This window comes from Denticeps clupeoides, unplaced genomic scaffold (genome assembly GCF_900700375.1).
Source record: "Denticeps clupeoides unplaced genomic scaffold, fDenClu1.1, whole genome shotgun sequence".
In the NCBI taxonomy this organism is placed as follows: Eukaryota; Metazoa; Chordata; class Actinopteri; order Clupeiformes; family Denticipitidae; genus Denticeps; species Denticeps clupeoides.
The window spans coordinates 27,397-41,531 of record NW_021629859.1 but is presented as its reverse complement, the minus strand read 5'-3'; the positions used below and the strand labels follow the sequence as shown (position 1 = coordinate 41,531).

Genomic DNA, 14,135 nt, shown 5'->3' with positions numbered 1-14,135 from the left:
TGCAAATTTCAATGTGAATAGATTTGAACAGATATAATTTACCTCAGATTTGAACAGATGTAAATTACCATCGACTTAACAGATATTATTCACCTCAGGTTTGACCAGATATAATTTACCTCAGATTTGAACAGATGTAAATTACCATCGATTTAACAGATATTATTCACCTCAGGTTTGAACAGATATAATTTACCTCAGATTTTAACAGATGTAAATTACCATCGACTTAACAGATATTATTCACCTCAGGTTTGAACAGATATAATTTACCTCAGATTTGAACAGATGTAAATTACCATCGACTTAACAGATATAATTTACCTCAGATTTGAACAGATATAATTTACCTCAGATTTGAACAGATGTAAATTACCATCGACTTAACAGATATTATTCACCTCAGATTTGAACAGATATAACTTACCATCGACTTAACAGATATAATTTACCTCAGATTTGAACAGATATAATTTACCTCAGATTTGAACAGATGTAAATTACCATCGACTTAACAGATATTATTCACCTCAGGTTTGAACAGATGTAACTTCCCAACTCAGATTGTGGCTATACTATACACGATCATTTCTTTACCTCAGATCTTAATAAATGTTCTTTATTTGACCATCCTCCCGTTTTTACGTGCGAATTTCAGCCGTGACCCGTCACGTATCTGTCCACCAGATGGCGCTACTTTCCCTGCTCGTCTTTTTTATTTCTGCTTCCTAATGGAACGTTCAGAGTGCATCAGCAGACTGTGGAATGTGTTAGAAGAGTCCAACTGCTAGTAACAATAATCATCATCGAATACGCGTAGAATTGTTCTTGTTTTTTCTTGATGTGTGACCGTCCTGGCCTAGCGGGAAAGGTGAGAAGCGAGTTTGCGTTGCATTTTTATGTATATAAAGCGCAGTTTCAATTTTCGGGTATCGGTCCGTGGCGGAATGTGATGCGTGGGTTCTGACGTCATTTCCGGGTCACGGTAGACGCGGCGTCGCTTGATGGTGGTGACGTGTAAATGTGTAAACTGGGCCACGGTGGACAGGCACGAGTTGATATGAAGGTGAGTTCGTCACTTAATCGTTAAATGTACTTACAGTCTCGTGATTTACAATTATTCCACCAGCACTAATGTGTAGGTTATTCAGCATGGTTGACATAAATCTACATTTTCAACTCCCCTATATTCACAGATGCTTCATTTGGAAGTACAATGTCCTATATGATGTTTTAGTAATGTCAGTGTTCCCCAAGTCGTCCTGGTGAGGGACAAGGCCACGCTTTTAAACCTGGCTGTACGCCGGTCCCCTCGCAGGTCCCCGCCTGTCTCGGTTCTCTACTCATTATCAGTACAGCCCTGGACCCAACAGGAGGTGAGGAGAAGAACCACGTGGATGGTGCGATGCTCCTTTGGTGAGTGGTGGTGGAAACAACAGGAACAACAATGTGCCACAGCAAATAAATCACATTATGAATCAAGTTATCTTTACTTTTTATATTATATTATTTGCTTTTTCCAGAGTCTTCTGTTGTCATGGCTGCAGAATGTTTTAATAGGTGGATTCCAGTCCGTGGGACGACTGTGTTGAATAAATGAATCCGAACGTACTCTGCCCTGTCAAAACCATCCAGAAAACTCTCCTCGCGGTTCAATTGTCCGTGGCATCCGGTGAGGCTAATGGAGCGCGGCGTGGCTGGGCGCTCTTCAGGCCTTCTATTCTATTCAGTGATTTACAGGGAATGTAAATCACTGCATCACATCAAGATGTTTGCGGTCTTGTCACGATGCGGAAATTTCAAACTTACCGATGTAAACATTGGGTCCTCCAGGTAGCTGGGGGAGGGGCTGCCCGCTGCAATGCCCGATGAAAATTTCTCAAGTCTGCCGGAAAATTCTGTGAACCGGCAAGATGCTAAACTGGATTTTAAACTGGATCTAATTGGTATCAAAGTCAATACAAAATTGTATCGCAATACAGCTTGACTTACAGGACGATTCACATGAATCCATGGAGCATGTTCAACACCTACAGCATAGCATAGTGTTAGTGCTGTATTGCTTACATGCTGTACGATTATTGGCCAATAATAATGTGAAGTATTTATCATTGCAGATGATGGAAACAACTTCAATCATGGAAGACGTGGAATGAAAACTTCTGTACAGTTGTCAGAAATGTGGCAAAGGCCATAGACAAGTTCACAAGCTGAAGATGCAGAAGAGAGCGCGTCCGGTGGAGAAGCCCCGCCTCTTCCCGCACGTTTCACATCTTAATCGACACCACCAGCGGATACGCAGTGGAGAGAAACCCCTCAAGTTTCACGTTCGGGATATCTCAAAAGCCACAAGAGGACGCACACCGGAGAGAAGCCCTACCACTGTGAGCAGTGCGGGATGACATTTTCACAAGCCGGATAGAAAGTGCTCCGTGGTGTTCAGTGTGGGAGGCGTTACTTAAACAGTGAAATTTGGGTGTAGTGACCTAGCGGGTAACACATCCAGGTTCAAACCCCACTTACTACCATCGTGTCCCTGAGCAGGACACCCAGGGGGGGACTGTCCCTGTAACTACTGACTGTAAGTCGCTCTGGATAAGACCCAATATCCAGAACCCCATATAAAAAGCCACTCGACCGGTGGTTCCCAACCCATTTCCCCGGTTTTAACATGCATGTATGTATTTGTCAGAATACAATTTTACTCGGTTGTTACTGGCTTTGCGTTCTCGGTGACTTTACACATATTTAAATATGTTATGCTTTGTTAGGATTATACATTGAACTGTGAACTGGTGCCGAAATGTCCTCATATTGCTCATAAACCCAGACGTGCCATCGGTTGTCCACCAGAATCTGATCATACCTCTATGTACCATCCCACCTCTACAACTCATACAAAATGCAGCAGCACGACTGATCTTCAACCTTCCCAAGTTCTCCACACCGCCCCTCTGCTACGTTCCCTCCACTGATACCCAGTAGCTGCACACATCAGGTTCAAAATACTGATGCTGGCCTACAAAGCCAAACATGGAGTAGCACCATCCTACCTCACAGCCCTTATTACACCTCACACTGCACCTGGTATACTCCGAGCCTCCAGTACTGCTCGCCTGGTCCCTCCATCTCTGAAGGTAAAAGGAAGACGCTCATCTAGACTCTTCTCCGTCTTGGCCCCTCGGTGGTGGAATGAACTTCCAGCTCAGTCACTGAGCACCTTCACACGGCAGCTCAAGACCTTCCTCTTTAGAGAAGATTTAGATGAACTTGTAACCTTCTTCTGTATAGAAACTAGAACAGAGTGAATGAAAGATTGTATTCATACAATCTTCATCCATGGTGACATGGAAGCACGTTGAAAGTCGCTCTGGATCAGGGCGTCTAATGCCTTAAATGTAAATGTAATCGTTTATATGAACTAGTGATACCTGACATGTCTTGAAATGGGGCTTTCTACAACAAATAGGAACCCATTCTTGGTCCAGATCTTACAAATGAAACCAAATTGACCACAATGGCCAACACCAGTACATTAAATGTAAAATCTTCCTGTTTTTAACCGCTGCTCACAACAGTCTTTTTTTTGCCTTGTCAGAAATAAACTTGCTTTTTAGAACCTTTATTATGAGTTCTTGTGCTGTTCTTGTAGGTCAAAGGTCATCCGTGGTTTTACCAATCCCAATGAAGAAGGCTGGATCCGACCTTTCCAGTTAAAACGTTCTGCTTCTTCGTAAAAAAAAATCTTCAGCATGGTGGCAGTGGTAGGTTAAGGAACCGGCCGCATAATCAGAGGTTTCACAATGACAATCGCTTTCAAACAATTGATGAGAACTTGGTCTTCTTCGCTGCTGGGGTTTATAAGAAGAGCATCATGCTGGACACCAGAGAGAACATCCAAGGGAACCTGGTGCCCTGTGAGGGACTCAGGCTCTTCATGATGGGTAAGTGCTCGGACCTGCGCCGGAAGATGGCCTCGGCCAGGATTGGAGCGACGTCCAGCACCACTAATTTGGGGCACAGCTGCGTGTTCTAAAACTGCGGGAGGGTGTTGGTGACCACAACCCTCAAAAAGTTTGTTCTATTAAGGAGTGTTACGCTGAAGTGTGAGAAGATACCATGGGTCACAAGGGCATAGCTCTTGGTGGCCTGTTGTGACAGTAGCTCGTTGGCCACATGGAGGGTCATGCAGGTGTCTGCCATGTCATTGACCAGTATGGTCTCCTAATCTATGACTCTGGACACATCTAGCTTCATGCTGTCCGTCTCGTTGCAGTTCTTTTTTAATAGGAATATGATGTCATGGTCCACTCCTAGCTAGCAGGCAATGGACATGCCCCTCTCACCCCCTACGTCATCCGTAGACAAGATGATGCCTTTGTCCTTCCATTCCAGAATATTCTGCTTAATCCACTGGACCATAGCAGGTTCTGCTGAGATGTTTTCCATTGAAATGTGAGTCTGGTCCACCACAGACGAGCAGTTGAGGTCCATGGTCATCACATGGTCTGCTCCAGCCGCCTTCAGCAACCGTGGAAGCATCTTGGCAGTGAGGGGGTCACCGTACTGGAACTGAGTGTGTTGGCGCATGTACGTGAGGTAAGGGATGACGGCGGTGACCCGCCAGGCCAAGGCGTTCCTACACGTATCAATCATGATCAGCAGCTCCAGCAGGTCATCTGAACTGCAGCAGCTCTGGATCACGTACACGTCTTTCCCGCAAATATCTTCTGCCACCTTCACGTGGAGTTCTTGGCTGAGGAAGCGGTTTATCTGAATATTCCCCAATTCCTCTCCAAAGTGTTTTGCAATCTTCTTGGCCAAATCTGGATTACAGAGGCCACTAAAGATTTTAATTTGGTGCATTCTAATTTGATTTTAAAACGTGCTCATTTCTTTTCTAAATAATTGTAGGGTTATTTTTATTGCTAAACCTTTTATAACTTTTCATATGTAAAATAAGTAGTTGAAGAATTAAAAAAGAACTAAAGGTCTTTATGAACAATTAAAGACCATTTTGTTGTCAGATTAGTTTTCACTCTGTTCCGCACACAGGGGGGATTCCGGGCGCACAGACGTCAACACGGCGACGGGGAAGGTGCATGATCGACAGCTACAGAGAACCAATAGGATTGCGGATTGGACAGAACCGTCCCTCGTAATTGGTCGAACGCCGTGGGGGCGGGGCTAAGACGCCAGTCGGAAGTAAAGTGGAAGTGAACGTCTGACCCGCGGCTCCTGTCGCGTCTAAATATCGCGCAATTGCGGTGAACTAGTGTCACTGGCGACAGGACATGTCAACCTCGCCTCTTACGCCGACATGAAGACTTAAAGGTGCGTTTTGTCCGCCGCCAGGTGGCAGCAGTTCCCGGTCCGGTCGCCGGAGGTCGGCATGGCCCGCGTCTGGAGAGCATGCGGCGGCCAGTGAGGGGCGGCGAGGGGTCCCCGCTGTCCCCTCGTGGTCCCAGCCTGCCGGTCTTCGTCTTCCCCGCGGACCTGCTCTTCTACTCCGGACAGTGCAGGAGGGTGCTGACCCTCTACAACCCCTACTCCTTCCCCATGGGCTTCAAGAGTGAGTGTTGAGGGCGGGGCTGGTGGGCGTGGCCCAGAGTGACGCTGTGCTTCTCCTCCCCCCGCAGTGCTGTGCACCGCCCCCTCGCTCTACACAGTCCTGGAGGCCGAGGGCCGTGTGAGGGCCCGCTCCTGCGTGGACATGTGAGTGGCTCCTACGCTCCTCTGGAATCCAACGTCCTACCTCACAGTCTTGTCCCACGTCCCGCACGGTAACGGGAGCGGCATCTATTTCCCGCTCCCATTGGCTGTGGGGTTGACTTGACAATATCAGTACAGGGTTCTCTCGTTGTTGGTCGGCCGTCCATGTAAAGGTCAGCGCCGCGTTGCCAGGTTCTACCCCACTTCCGTTCTCCTGCAGAGTGGTGAGACACCAGGACGTGAGCGCCCGCAACTGGGGCAGGAAGGACCGCTTCAGGCTGGACGTCTGGGGAGGGGGGAGGACCGGCAGCCGGCTGGTGTGGGCTGAACTGAAGAGGCAGCATCAGACCCCCGGAGAGGCCGGAGGGCGCCCGCCGAGCGTCGCGGCGCCCACCCACCACCGTCCACCAGGAGGTGAGAGGCCCCGCCCACGTTCCAGCTGAACCCCTCGCGCCGCAGCTTTTTTACATTTTATGATTTCATTGTCCAGGCAGCGGGAACCTGCTCCAGTTCCTGGTGTACGCCGTGGCCGGCCTGGTGTGTGTTGCGGTCTTGATGCTCCCCCTGGAGGACGAGCCCAGTCCCGTGGTCCCGTCTCATGTCCACGTCACGGCCAGCCAGAAGCTGGCGTGTGCGTACGTGCTGGGTGAGCAGAAGGCGTGGACGGTCCGCGTTGGTTACGGAGGGTGGTCAAGTAGCTGACCGCGTTTTCTGTGTTGCCAGGGTTGCTCACCATGGTGTTTCTGCGGTGATGCCAGGACACAGGTGGACCTGGACAATCTGGAACGCTCTGTATTTCTGTACTATGTGGCTGGTGAAGAGGGAATTGAGATGTTTATATAGTATTACCAAGAGGTTTCTATTTATTTAAAAAAAAAAAAAAAAAAAAAAAGTATGTTACTTCACCCTCAAGCTGGTATATATGCTAATAAAATGATGTCATAATTAAAATGTTACGCATGACTCCAGTCTTCAGGGAAACCGGAAAGCAGATCTTTCAGCATCAGAAGGTGTTCACACATCATGGAAGTAAACCGGTTGGGAATTAAAATCCAAAACGCAGCAGCTGATTTGTTAACAGAAAACACGTTTATTGGTTTAAAGTGACCAGACAGACTTCTGGCTAGAAGTCCACTTCAACCACCATGGAAGGACACTGGACAACTGCACCACTTAAGAACCAAGAGAGAAGAAAATTAAAATGCAATTCAGGGAATCTTAAAACCCACTGAAAAGAAACAAATTATGCAGCAGTTACCTTTCCAGAGAAAGTTGGAATAGATCATGGGGAGTTCACATTAGTGTGATCAGATGAAGGGGTGGCAGCAAAGCCCTCCTGCAGGTCATCATCTGGAGTGGATTCAGCAGTCTCCTCTTCAGAAGGAGTAAACGCCACAGGAACCACCAGCACGGTGATGTTCTCTGAAGGTGTGGGCATGAAGTCCTCCTGCATTTTGGCCGGAGTGATCCATGATTCGGTCAAGTTTTCTGAGGGAGTCACCGCCACAGTGATGTTCTCCAGGGAAAAAACAGCCGTGAGAAGTTGTAGAACGTCTTCTGGGGCATTCCATGTATCATTTGTGCTTTCTGAGGAACTATATGGCACAGTGGTCTTCTCAGATGAAGGGGTGGTAACAAAGTCCTCTTGCAGGTCATCATCTGGAGTGGATTCAGCAGTCTCCTCTTCAGAGGGAGTAAACGCCACAGGAGCCGCTGACACAGTGGTGTTCTCCAGGGAAGAGTCGAGGAGCGTCAAGACCTCATGCAAGGCAGTGGTGTTCTCCGAGGAAGAGGGGAAGTCCTCTTTGATTTCAGTGCTTTCTAAGGAAGTGGCGACCACAGAGTCAACTGGAACATCAGTGAGGTTCTCCAGGGGAAACCCTAGGACATCTGCTGGAGTAGCAAACAGATCACCTGTGGCTTCTGAGGGAGTAGATACCACAGGCACAGCAGTGAAGTCTACAGAGGAGCCCACGTCAGAAACAGACTGTCCACTGGTCACTGGGGCAGGAGCACTGAGGACCTCTGGGCCAATGGTGGAGTCAGGAACAAAGACAGTCTTCACGTCATCACCAGAGGACCTTTTAACGCTGCCCTTTAGCCCAGAGCTTGGATGAAGATGCTTGTTCTCAACAGGTTCTAGATAAAGAAGGAGAAAACTGTCTTAGGAGGCCATTTTACTGACAAACATTCCTGAGTAAACCAGGGACACAAAATCCAAACTCACCAGCAGCTGCAAGCAGCACCAAGACCACAAAGACTAAAGCCACCATCTTGAGCAGGAAGCTGACGTACCTTCTGTCCTCCATGAGTGTCTTTTAAAAGGCCAGTAATTAGCAGCAAATGGTCCTCACCTGGCGCCCCTCACCTGGCGCCCAGGGCTGCAGTCAGGTGTGCTGGATTAGAGGAGATACCTACTGATCAGCGTTTCTCCATCCTGCTCCTGGAGGACCTACTGCTGCATTATGAGGCTCAGGCTTTCTTCACTGAGAATATCCAACGTCCTCCTGTTATTCACGATATGACAGTTAATTAATTTGATAAATTATCTGAGGGGTTTATGAGGAGGAAACAGAATCAACAGTTTATATTAAGATAAGATAAGATAAGAAATGATAAGATAAGATAAGATAAACCTTTATTAGTCCTACAAGTGGGAAATAGCACTTGTCACGGCAGAAAGTGGACAGAAGCAGAAAGTGTATCTGTATATATGTACAAATTTATAATTTAAACAGTTAACAATTTAACAGAATGTGCCCAAGTCTGTGTGTGTGTGGTCAGCTGTGAGGTCTTTGTTATAGAGTCTGACAGCGGTTGGAAGAAAAGACCTTCTGAACCTCTCCTTCCCACATCGTGGGTGCAGTAGCCTGCCACTGAAGGAGCTGCTCAGTGCTGTCAGGGTCTCCTGCATGGGGTGGGAGATGTTGTCCACCATTCTCCTGTCACTCACCACCTCCACTGGGTCCAGAGGGCATCCTAGAACAGTGCTGGCCCTCCGGATCAGCCTGTTCAGCCTCTTCCTGTCCCCAGCGGAGATGCTGCTACCCCAGCAGACCACACAGTGAAAGATGGCTGATGCCACTACAGAGTCATAAAAAGTCTTTAGGAGCGGCCCCTGTACTCCAAAAGACCTGAGTCTCCGCAGCAGGTACAGCCTGCTCTGCCCTTTTTTATAAAGTGCATTCGTGTTATGAGTCCAGTCCAGTTTATTGTTCAGGTGAACACCAAGGTACCTGTAGCTCTCCACTGCCTCAATGGCCATACCCTGGATGTCCAGTGGTTGCAGTGGAGGATGTTTGAGCCTGCAGAAGTCTATTGAACAGGAATGGGGGGAAGTAAGCTGATAAAACATCTAGTAGGTTGGAAGATTAATGTTGGAAGAAGGAGGTTCAATTCTTCAATAAAAAAAAAATTCAGAGCAAAGTTTATTCTCAGATTTATTCTAAAAGTCGGAGACGGTCTGGATATTCTGCAACTTTCCTCAACTATAAACCAGAACATCTAGGAAAGGACGCTGGACTCGGATGTCCCTTTTAGATCCGGTAACTTGGATCTGGGGAATATTTGTAATCAAAACCCGTATTTCAAATAATCCCATCAGCCGGTAAAAATGTGATGGTGAAGAAGCGGCCACAACAAGAAGGTCCCGGGCTGCAGGACCTTTACGATGTTTCCCGAGATCCTGCAGGTAAATCCCATTATTCCAGGAACCTGATCTCCCTCGTTAACATTCAACTTTCACGGATTTATCTCCAGTTGTCCTCTTCTGGAAATGGAGTTACTGGGAAAGAAACTGGTGATTCTTCATGACAGACATGTCATTACTGACACTTTCTGTGTAGAAGATCTGTATCTGCAGGAGCGCTAGAGATGTCCAGCAGGTGGCGCTGCTCGGTCCTCTACAAGCACCACACCAGCCTCAGATTACTGACTGGGCACAGAAATATCTTGCATTTTATTTTAATGTTCAGAGTTAAAACGCAAAGACAAAAAAAGATCAAATTCAGTTGTGAGTCGTGCTGCTTTTGCTGAATTATTAATGTGAAGTGATGAGTGATAAAGTGACGTGATTGTCACTTGTGATACACAGCAGCACAGCACACAGTGACATTTGTCCTCTGCATTTAACCATCACCCCTGAGTGAGCAGTGGGCACCATGACAGCAGTGTGTGGAGACGGGACCTTCTTCAAGGGGACCTCAGTGGCACCTTGGCCGATTACCGGGCCACTTCCTTAACCAGTAGGCCACCACTGACCCAGCAATAAAAATATCAATACACACGTTATCACAATAAATCGCCATATAATCGTGTCGGTGATACGTATCGTGAGATCGTTGCCAGTGGAAGACCTGCAGCCTCCTGACCAGCATCTTCCATCCAGAGCTTGTTGGTGGAAAAGAGACCAGAAGAAGCTCCTCACTGGTGTTCAAGTTGTGACGGGTTCACGTTGACGTCCACCAGCGTCTAGAAATTTGTGTACAGACCAGTTTAATTTATGGTTATAACTGTGTTCAAATCTACATGAACTAAGTCCTCCTTAACCTGTCAGCATTTACCAGACGTCCTTATCCAGAGCTACAGGGACAGTCCCCCCTGGAGACACCCAGGGTTAAGTGTCCTGCTCAGGGACACGATGGTAGGAAGTGGGGTTTGAACCTGGGTCTTTGTGCTCTTCTGGTTCAGAGACGAGTTAAAACCCACTAGGCCGCTACCAGCTAGTTTCTTGCTTCTCAGATCTTTTGGACTTTTTGGAAATTGGTTTGGTTGGTAAGACCTGACCGGACGTCTGTCCACCGTAATTCTTTTCATGGAAACGCTCTGCGGTGTAAATTTGACTCTGGACTTTTCCAGATGTTGAAACAGGGCGCGGCCGCGTTGTGGTGACTGAGCATGAAACAGTGACGGCGGAATCTTCACGACACGATCTTCAGCCCAGGCTGCGGTAACGGACACCTGCAAACAGTCCACACCGACAGTAGAGGTCACTTCCTGACCTGGCAAAGACCAGGAGCTGCTGACCATACCGAGTAGCTCCTGGAGAGCTGGTACCTACACAACATGGCTTTTATAGGTCAACAACGTTCTCAACACCTGAGGAAGGAGACGCCTGATCTCCAGTCATCATGTAGAAGAAAATCAATTTCTGTCCAGTCACCCAGATACAGACGACAATGGAGAAGCAGCTCAGAGTAGAAGTTTAATAAAACTGCAGGTTCTACACAAATTCTGGATCTGTACCATCAAACAGCAGCATGCCAGATAACAGAGAAATAATGTCCCTGTGAAGATCACTGGCTTCTACAAGGAGGGAGGAGATGTGGAGACCAGGTCATCATCTGGAGTGGATTCAGTAGTCTCCTCTTCAGAAGGAGTAAACGCCACCGACACAGTGGTGTTCTCCAGGGAAGAGGGGAAGTCCTCTTTGATGTCAGATGGAGCGATCCATGCTTCAGTGCTTTCTGAGGGAGTGGCGACCACAGAGTCAACTGGCACAGCAGTGAGGTTCTCCAGGGGAAACCCTAGGACGTCTGCTGGAGTAGCAAACAGATCACCTGTGGCTTCTGAGGGAGTAGATACCACCGGAACATCAGTGAGGTTCTCCAGGGGAAACCCTAGGAAGTCTGCTGGAGTAACAAACAGATCACCTGTGGTTTCTGAGGGAGTAGATACCACCGGCACAGCAGTGAAGTCTACAGAGGAGCCCACGTCAGAAACAGACTGTCCACTGGTCACTGGGGCAGGAGCACTGAGGACCTCTGAGGCAATGGTGGAGTCAGGAACAGCAAAGACAGTCTTCACGGCATCACCAGAGGACCTTTTAACGCTGCCCTTTAGCCCAGAGACTGGATGAAGATGCTTGTTCTCAACAGGGTCTAGATAAAGGAGAAAACTGGCTTTTTACTGACAAACATTCCTGAGTAAACCAGGGACACAAAATCCAAACTCACCAGCAGCTGCAAGCAGCACCAAGACCACAAAGACTAAAGCCACCATCTTGAGCAGGAAGCTGACGTACCTTCTGTCCTCCATGAGTGTCTTTTAAAAGGCCAGTAATTAGCAGCAAATGGTCCTCACCTGGCGCCCCTCACCTGGCGCCCAGGGCTGCAGTCAGGTGTGCTGGATTAGAGGAGATACCTACGTACGTGCTCCTCGCTGCAGTAGGATCTGTACCCGCTGGCCCTCATTTATCAGTTCGAGCGAATATCTGGGTGTAAAAATCCTGGTTTTCCCGTACGGCACGTTTCAAACGTGACTTATGAACCAGGCGGACCTGAAATGTATATATATATATTTTTTATTTATTTTTTTATAGCCCAAAATCACATACAGTATGTCTCAATGGGCTTTGACAGGCCCTACAGTTGACACCCCCCACACTGTCCTTCATTTTGTCCTTCAGAACGGGGAACAGACACGGTCTCCATATTGACTTTATATTTTGTGGTTCTTTTATCAAACAGAGACAAATTTTATTAAATTCAGCGCCGCCTGCAGGCGACGTCTGGAAGCACGCGGCCCTACAGAGACAGGAAAATGGTCCACGTCCGTCTTCAGTCTCCCATGCGGGACAACCGTGGGTCCTGCAGAGACCGGTGGAGATGTTTGGTTTGTTAGCAGAAATAACAGAATTAAATGGCAGACATGAAACCATGAAAAGACGATCCTTCACATTTTGGAAGTGCTGAGTGATGTCCCGTCTTCGTCCATCGCAGCTCTCAGATCGTCCTCACGCTGCGGAGCTGAGTTCCTGCTGCCGTGGTCCATCATCCTCTCCGGTCCGATAACATGGCCAGAATCTGTACTTCTCTGGAGACTTTTCACCAGGGATGAGCAGATCGATCTTAAATATCGATAATGTCCATACCAAGTTGGTACCAGTATTGGAGCGATATTTTTGCTGGGGTTCTACCACCGTACCCCTGTAAGTTGAATTACAGCGCGCTGTTATTGACCTGCTGTACTACTGGTTGCATGAACTTGCTTATACCGACAATTTGAGAGAGAGAAGATGCCATAACATCCATGGCTTTATTTGAGAGATGCTGCTGGACCTGGAAACATCCCTGGAAGATGCTCAGAGAACGTGCAGACCAGCATGCAAACATCTTCAACCTCTCTCTGAGCACCGCCGTTGTTCCAACATGTCTCAAGGCCACCACCACCACCATGTCCCTGCTGAAGAAGTCTTAATCACTACCGTCCCAGTGTTCTTCAACACACTCTACATTTACATGTACAGCATTTACCAGACATCCTTATCCAGAGCGACTTACAGTCACTAGTTACTGGGACAGTCCCCCCCTGGAGACACTCAGGGTTAAGAGTCCTGCTCAGGCACACGATGGTAGGAAGTGGGATTGTAGTAGTAAGTGGCCTCGTAGCTTCAGAATTTATCTCGATTACCTTCCCATATCTGCACCTTCATGGATGGATCCACCACTTTTTAGCACCGTCTGGACTCGTATTTCATTCCTCTGGTGTGGACAGTGTCCCCGGTTTGTAACGTTATTTAAATGTTCCACGTAGCACTAGACTGTGTTGTGTTACTACCTACGATCTGACATATCTGAAACTTGGAAAAAGTCAAATTTTCGTGATTGGGAGCTTCAAGTTGGTTATTTCAAAATTTAAACTTTAATGTCACAATAATCTTCTTTGCCGCACAAGGTGTTTGTGAGTGAAATATGACAAAATTGTAGCAACAGGCATGTCTGTAATAACACAACTATGCAATAAAAATATATATATATATATAACCCATAAAACATGTGAAATTCTGGCTGCAGTGTTGGACGTACTGACATGATGCTCAGGAAGATGGTCAAGTTCAAGCCCTTACAGTTGCTCTTTATTTTAAGGTCAGTGGAAGTCATGTGGCTCTAAAGGGTACAAATTTAAAATACCACATCTCAGAGTAGAACCATTTTATTAAACAACCAAATTCTGGTCCGTATATTTAAAACAGTTGAATTCTGATGCAAAATTTGGCAGTCACTGAAGATGACAGGCAAACCTGAACACCTTACAGCTACCACAAGGGAGGAGACTGAAGACCACAAGGCTAACTGTGGAAGTTAGTGGTACATCCAGGAGGTTCTCTACAACCTTCCCTTCCTTGAAGTCCTCTGATGCTACATAGGTCATACATGGACTGACCATGTTTAAGGAAAGGATGAAGAGTTGCCCACAAAGGTAAATTCAAGAGTCACTGCCATGTCACTGATGTTCTCCAGGGAAGGGGTGGTCACAGTGGTATTCTCAGAGGGAGAGGCACTCACGAAGTCGTCTTGCAGGTCATCATCTGGAGTGGATTCAGCAGTCTCCTCTTCAGAAGGAGTAAACGCCACAGGAACCACCAGCACGGTGATGTTCTCTGAAGGTGTGGGCATGAAGTCCTCCTGCATTTTGGCCGGAGT

General features: G+C 47.3%; 1 protein-coding gene and 1 long non-coding RNA gene across 2 annotated transcripts; both read left to right on the top strand.

Annotated features, from left to right (window-relative positions):
- The first annotated feature begins 739 nt into the window (after positions 1–739).
- Positions 740–2,983, top strand: LOC114776081 (uncharacterized). Its single transcript, XR_003745358.1, has 4 exons — positions 740–871; positions 990–1,066; positions 1,319–1,416; positions 2,118–2,983. It is a non-coding gene; the product is annotated as an uncharacterized LOC114776081 (long non-coding RNA).
- A 2,207-nt stretch (positions 2,984–5,190) lies between these two features.
- On the top strand, positions 5,191–6,585 carry LOC114776082 (motile sperm domain-containing protein 3-like). Its single transcript, XM_028966690.1, has 5 exons — positions 5,191–5,572; positions 5,640–5,715; positions 5,933–6,126; positions 6,203–6,358; positions 6,436–6,585. The coding sequence occupies exons 1-5, from the start codon at positions 5,413–5,415 to the stop codon at positions 6,462–6,464; spliced, it is 615 nt and encodes a 204-aa protein (XP_028822523.1). The 5' UTR covers positions 5,191–5,412; the 3' UTR covers positions 6,465–6,585.
- Positions 6,586–14,135: the final 7,550 nt, after the last annotated feature.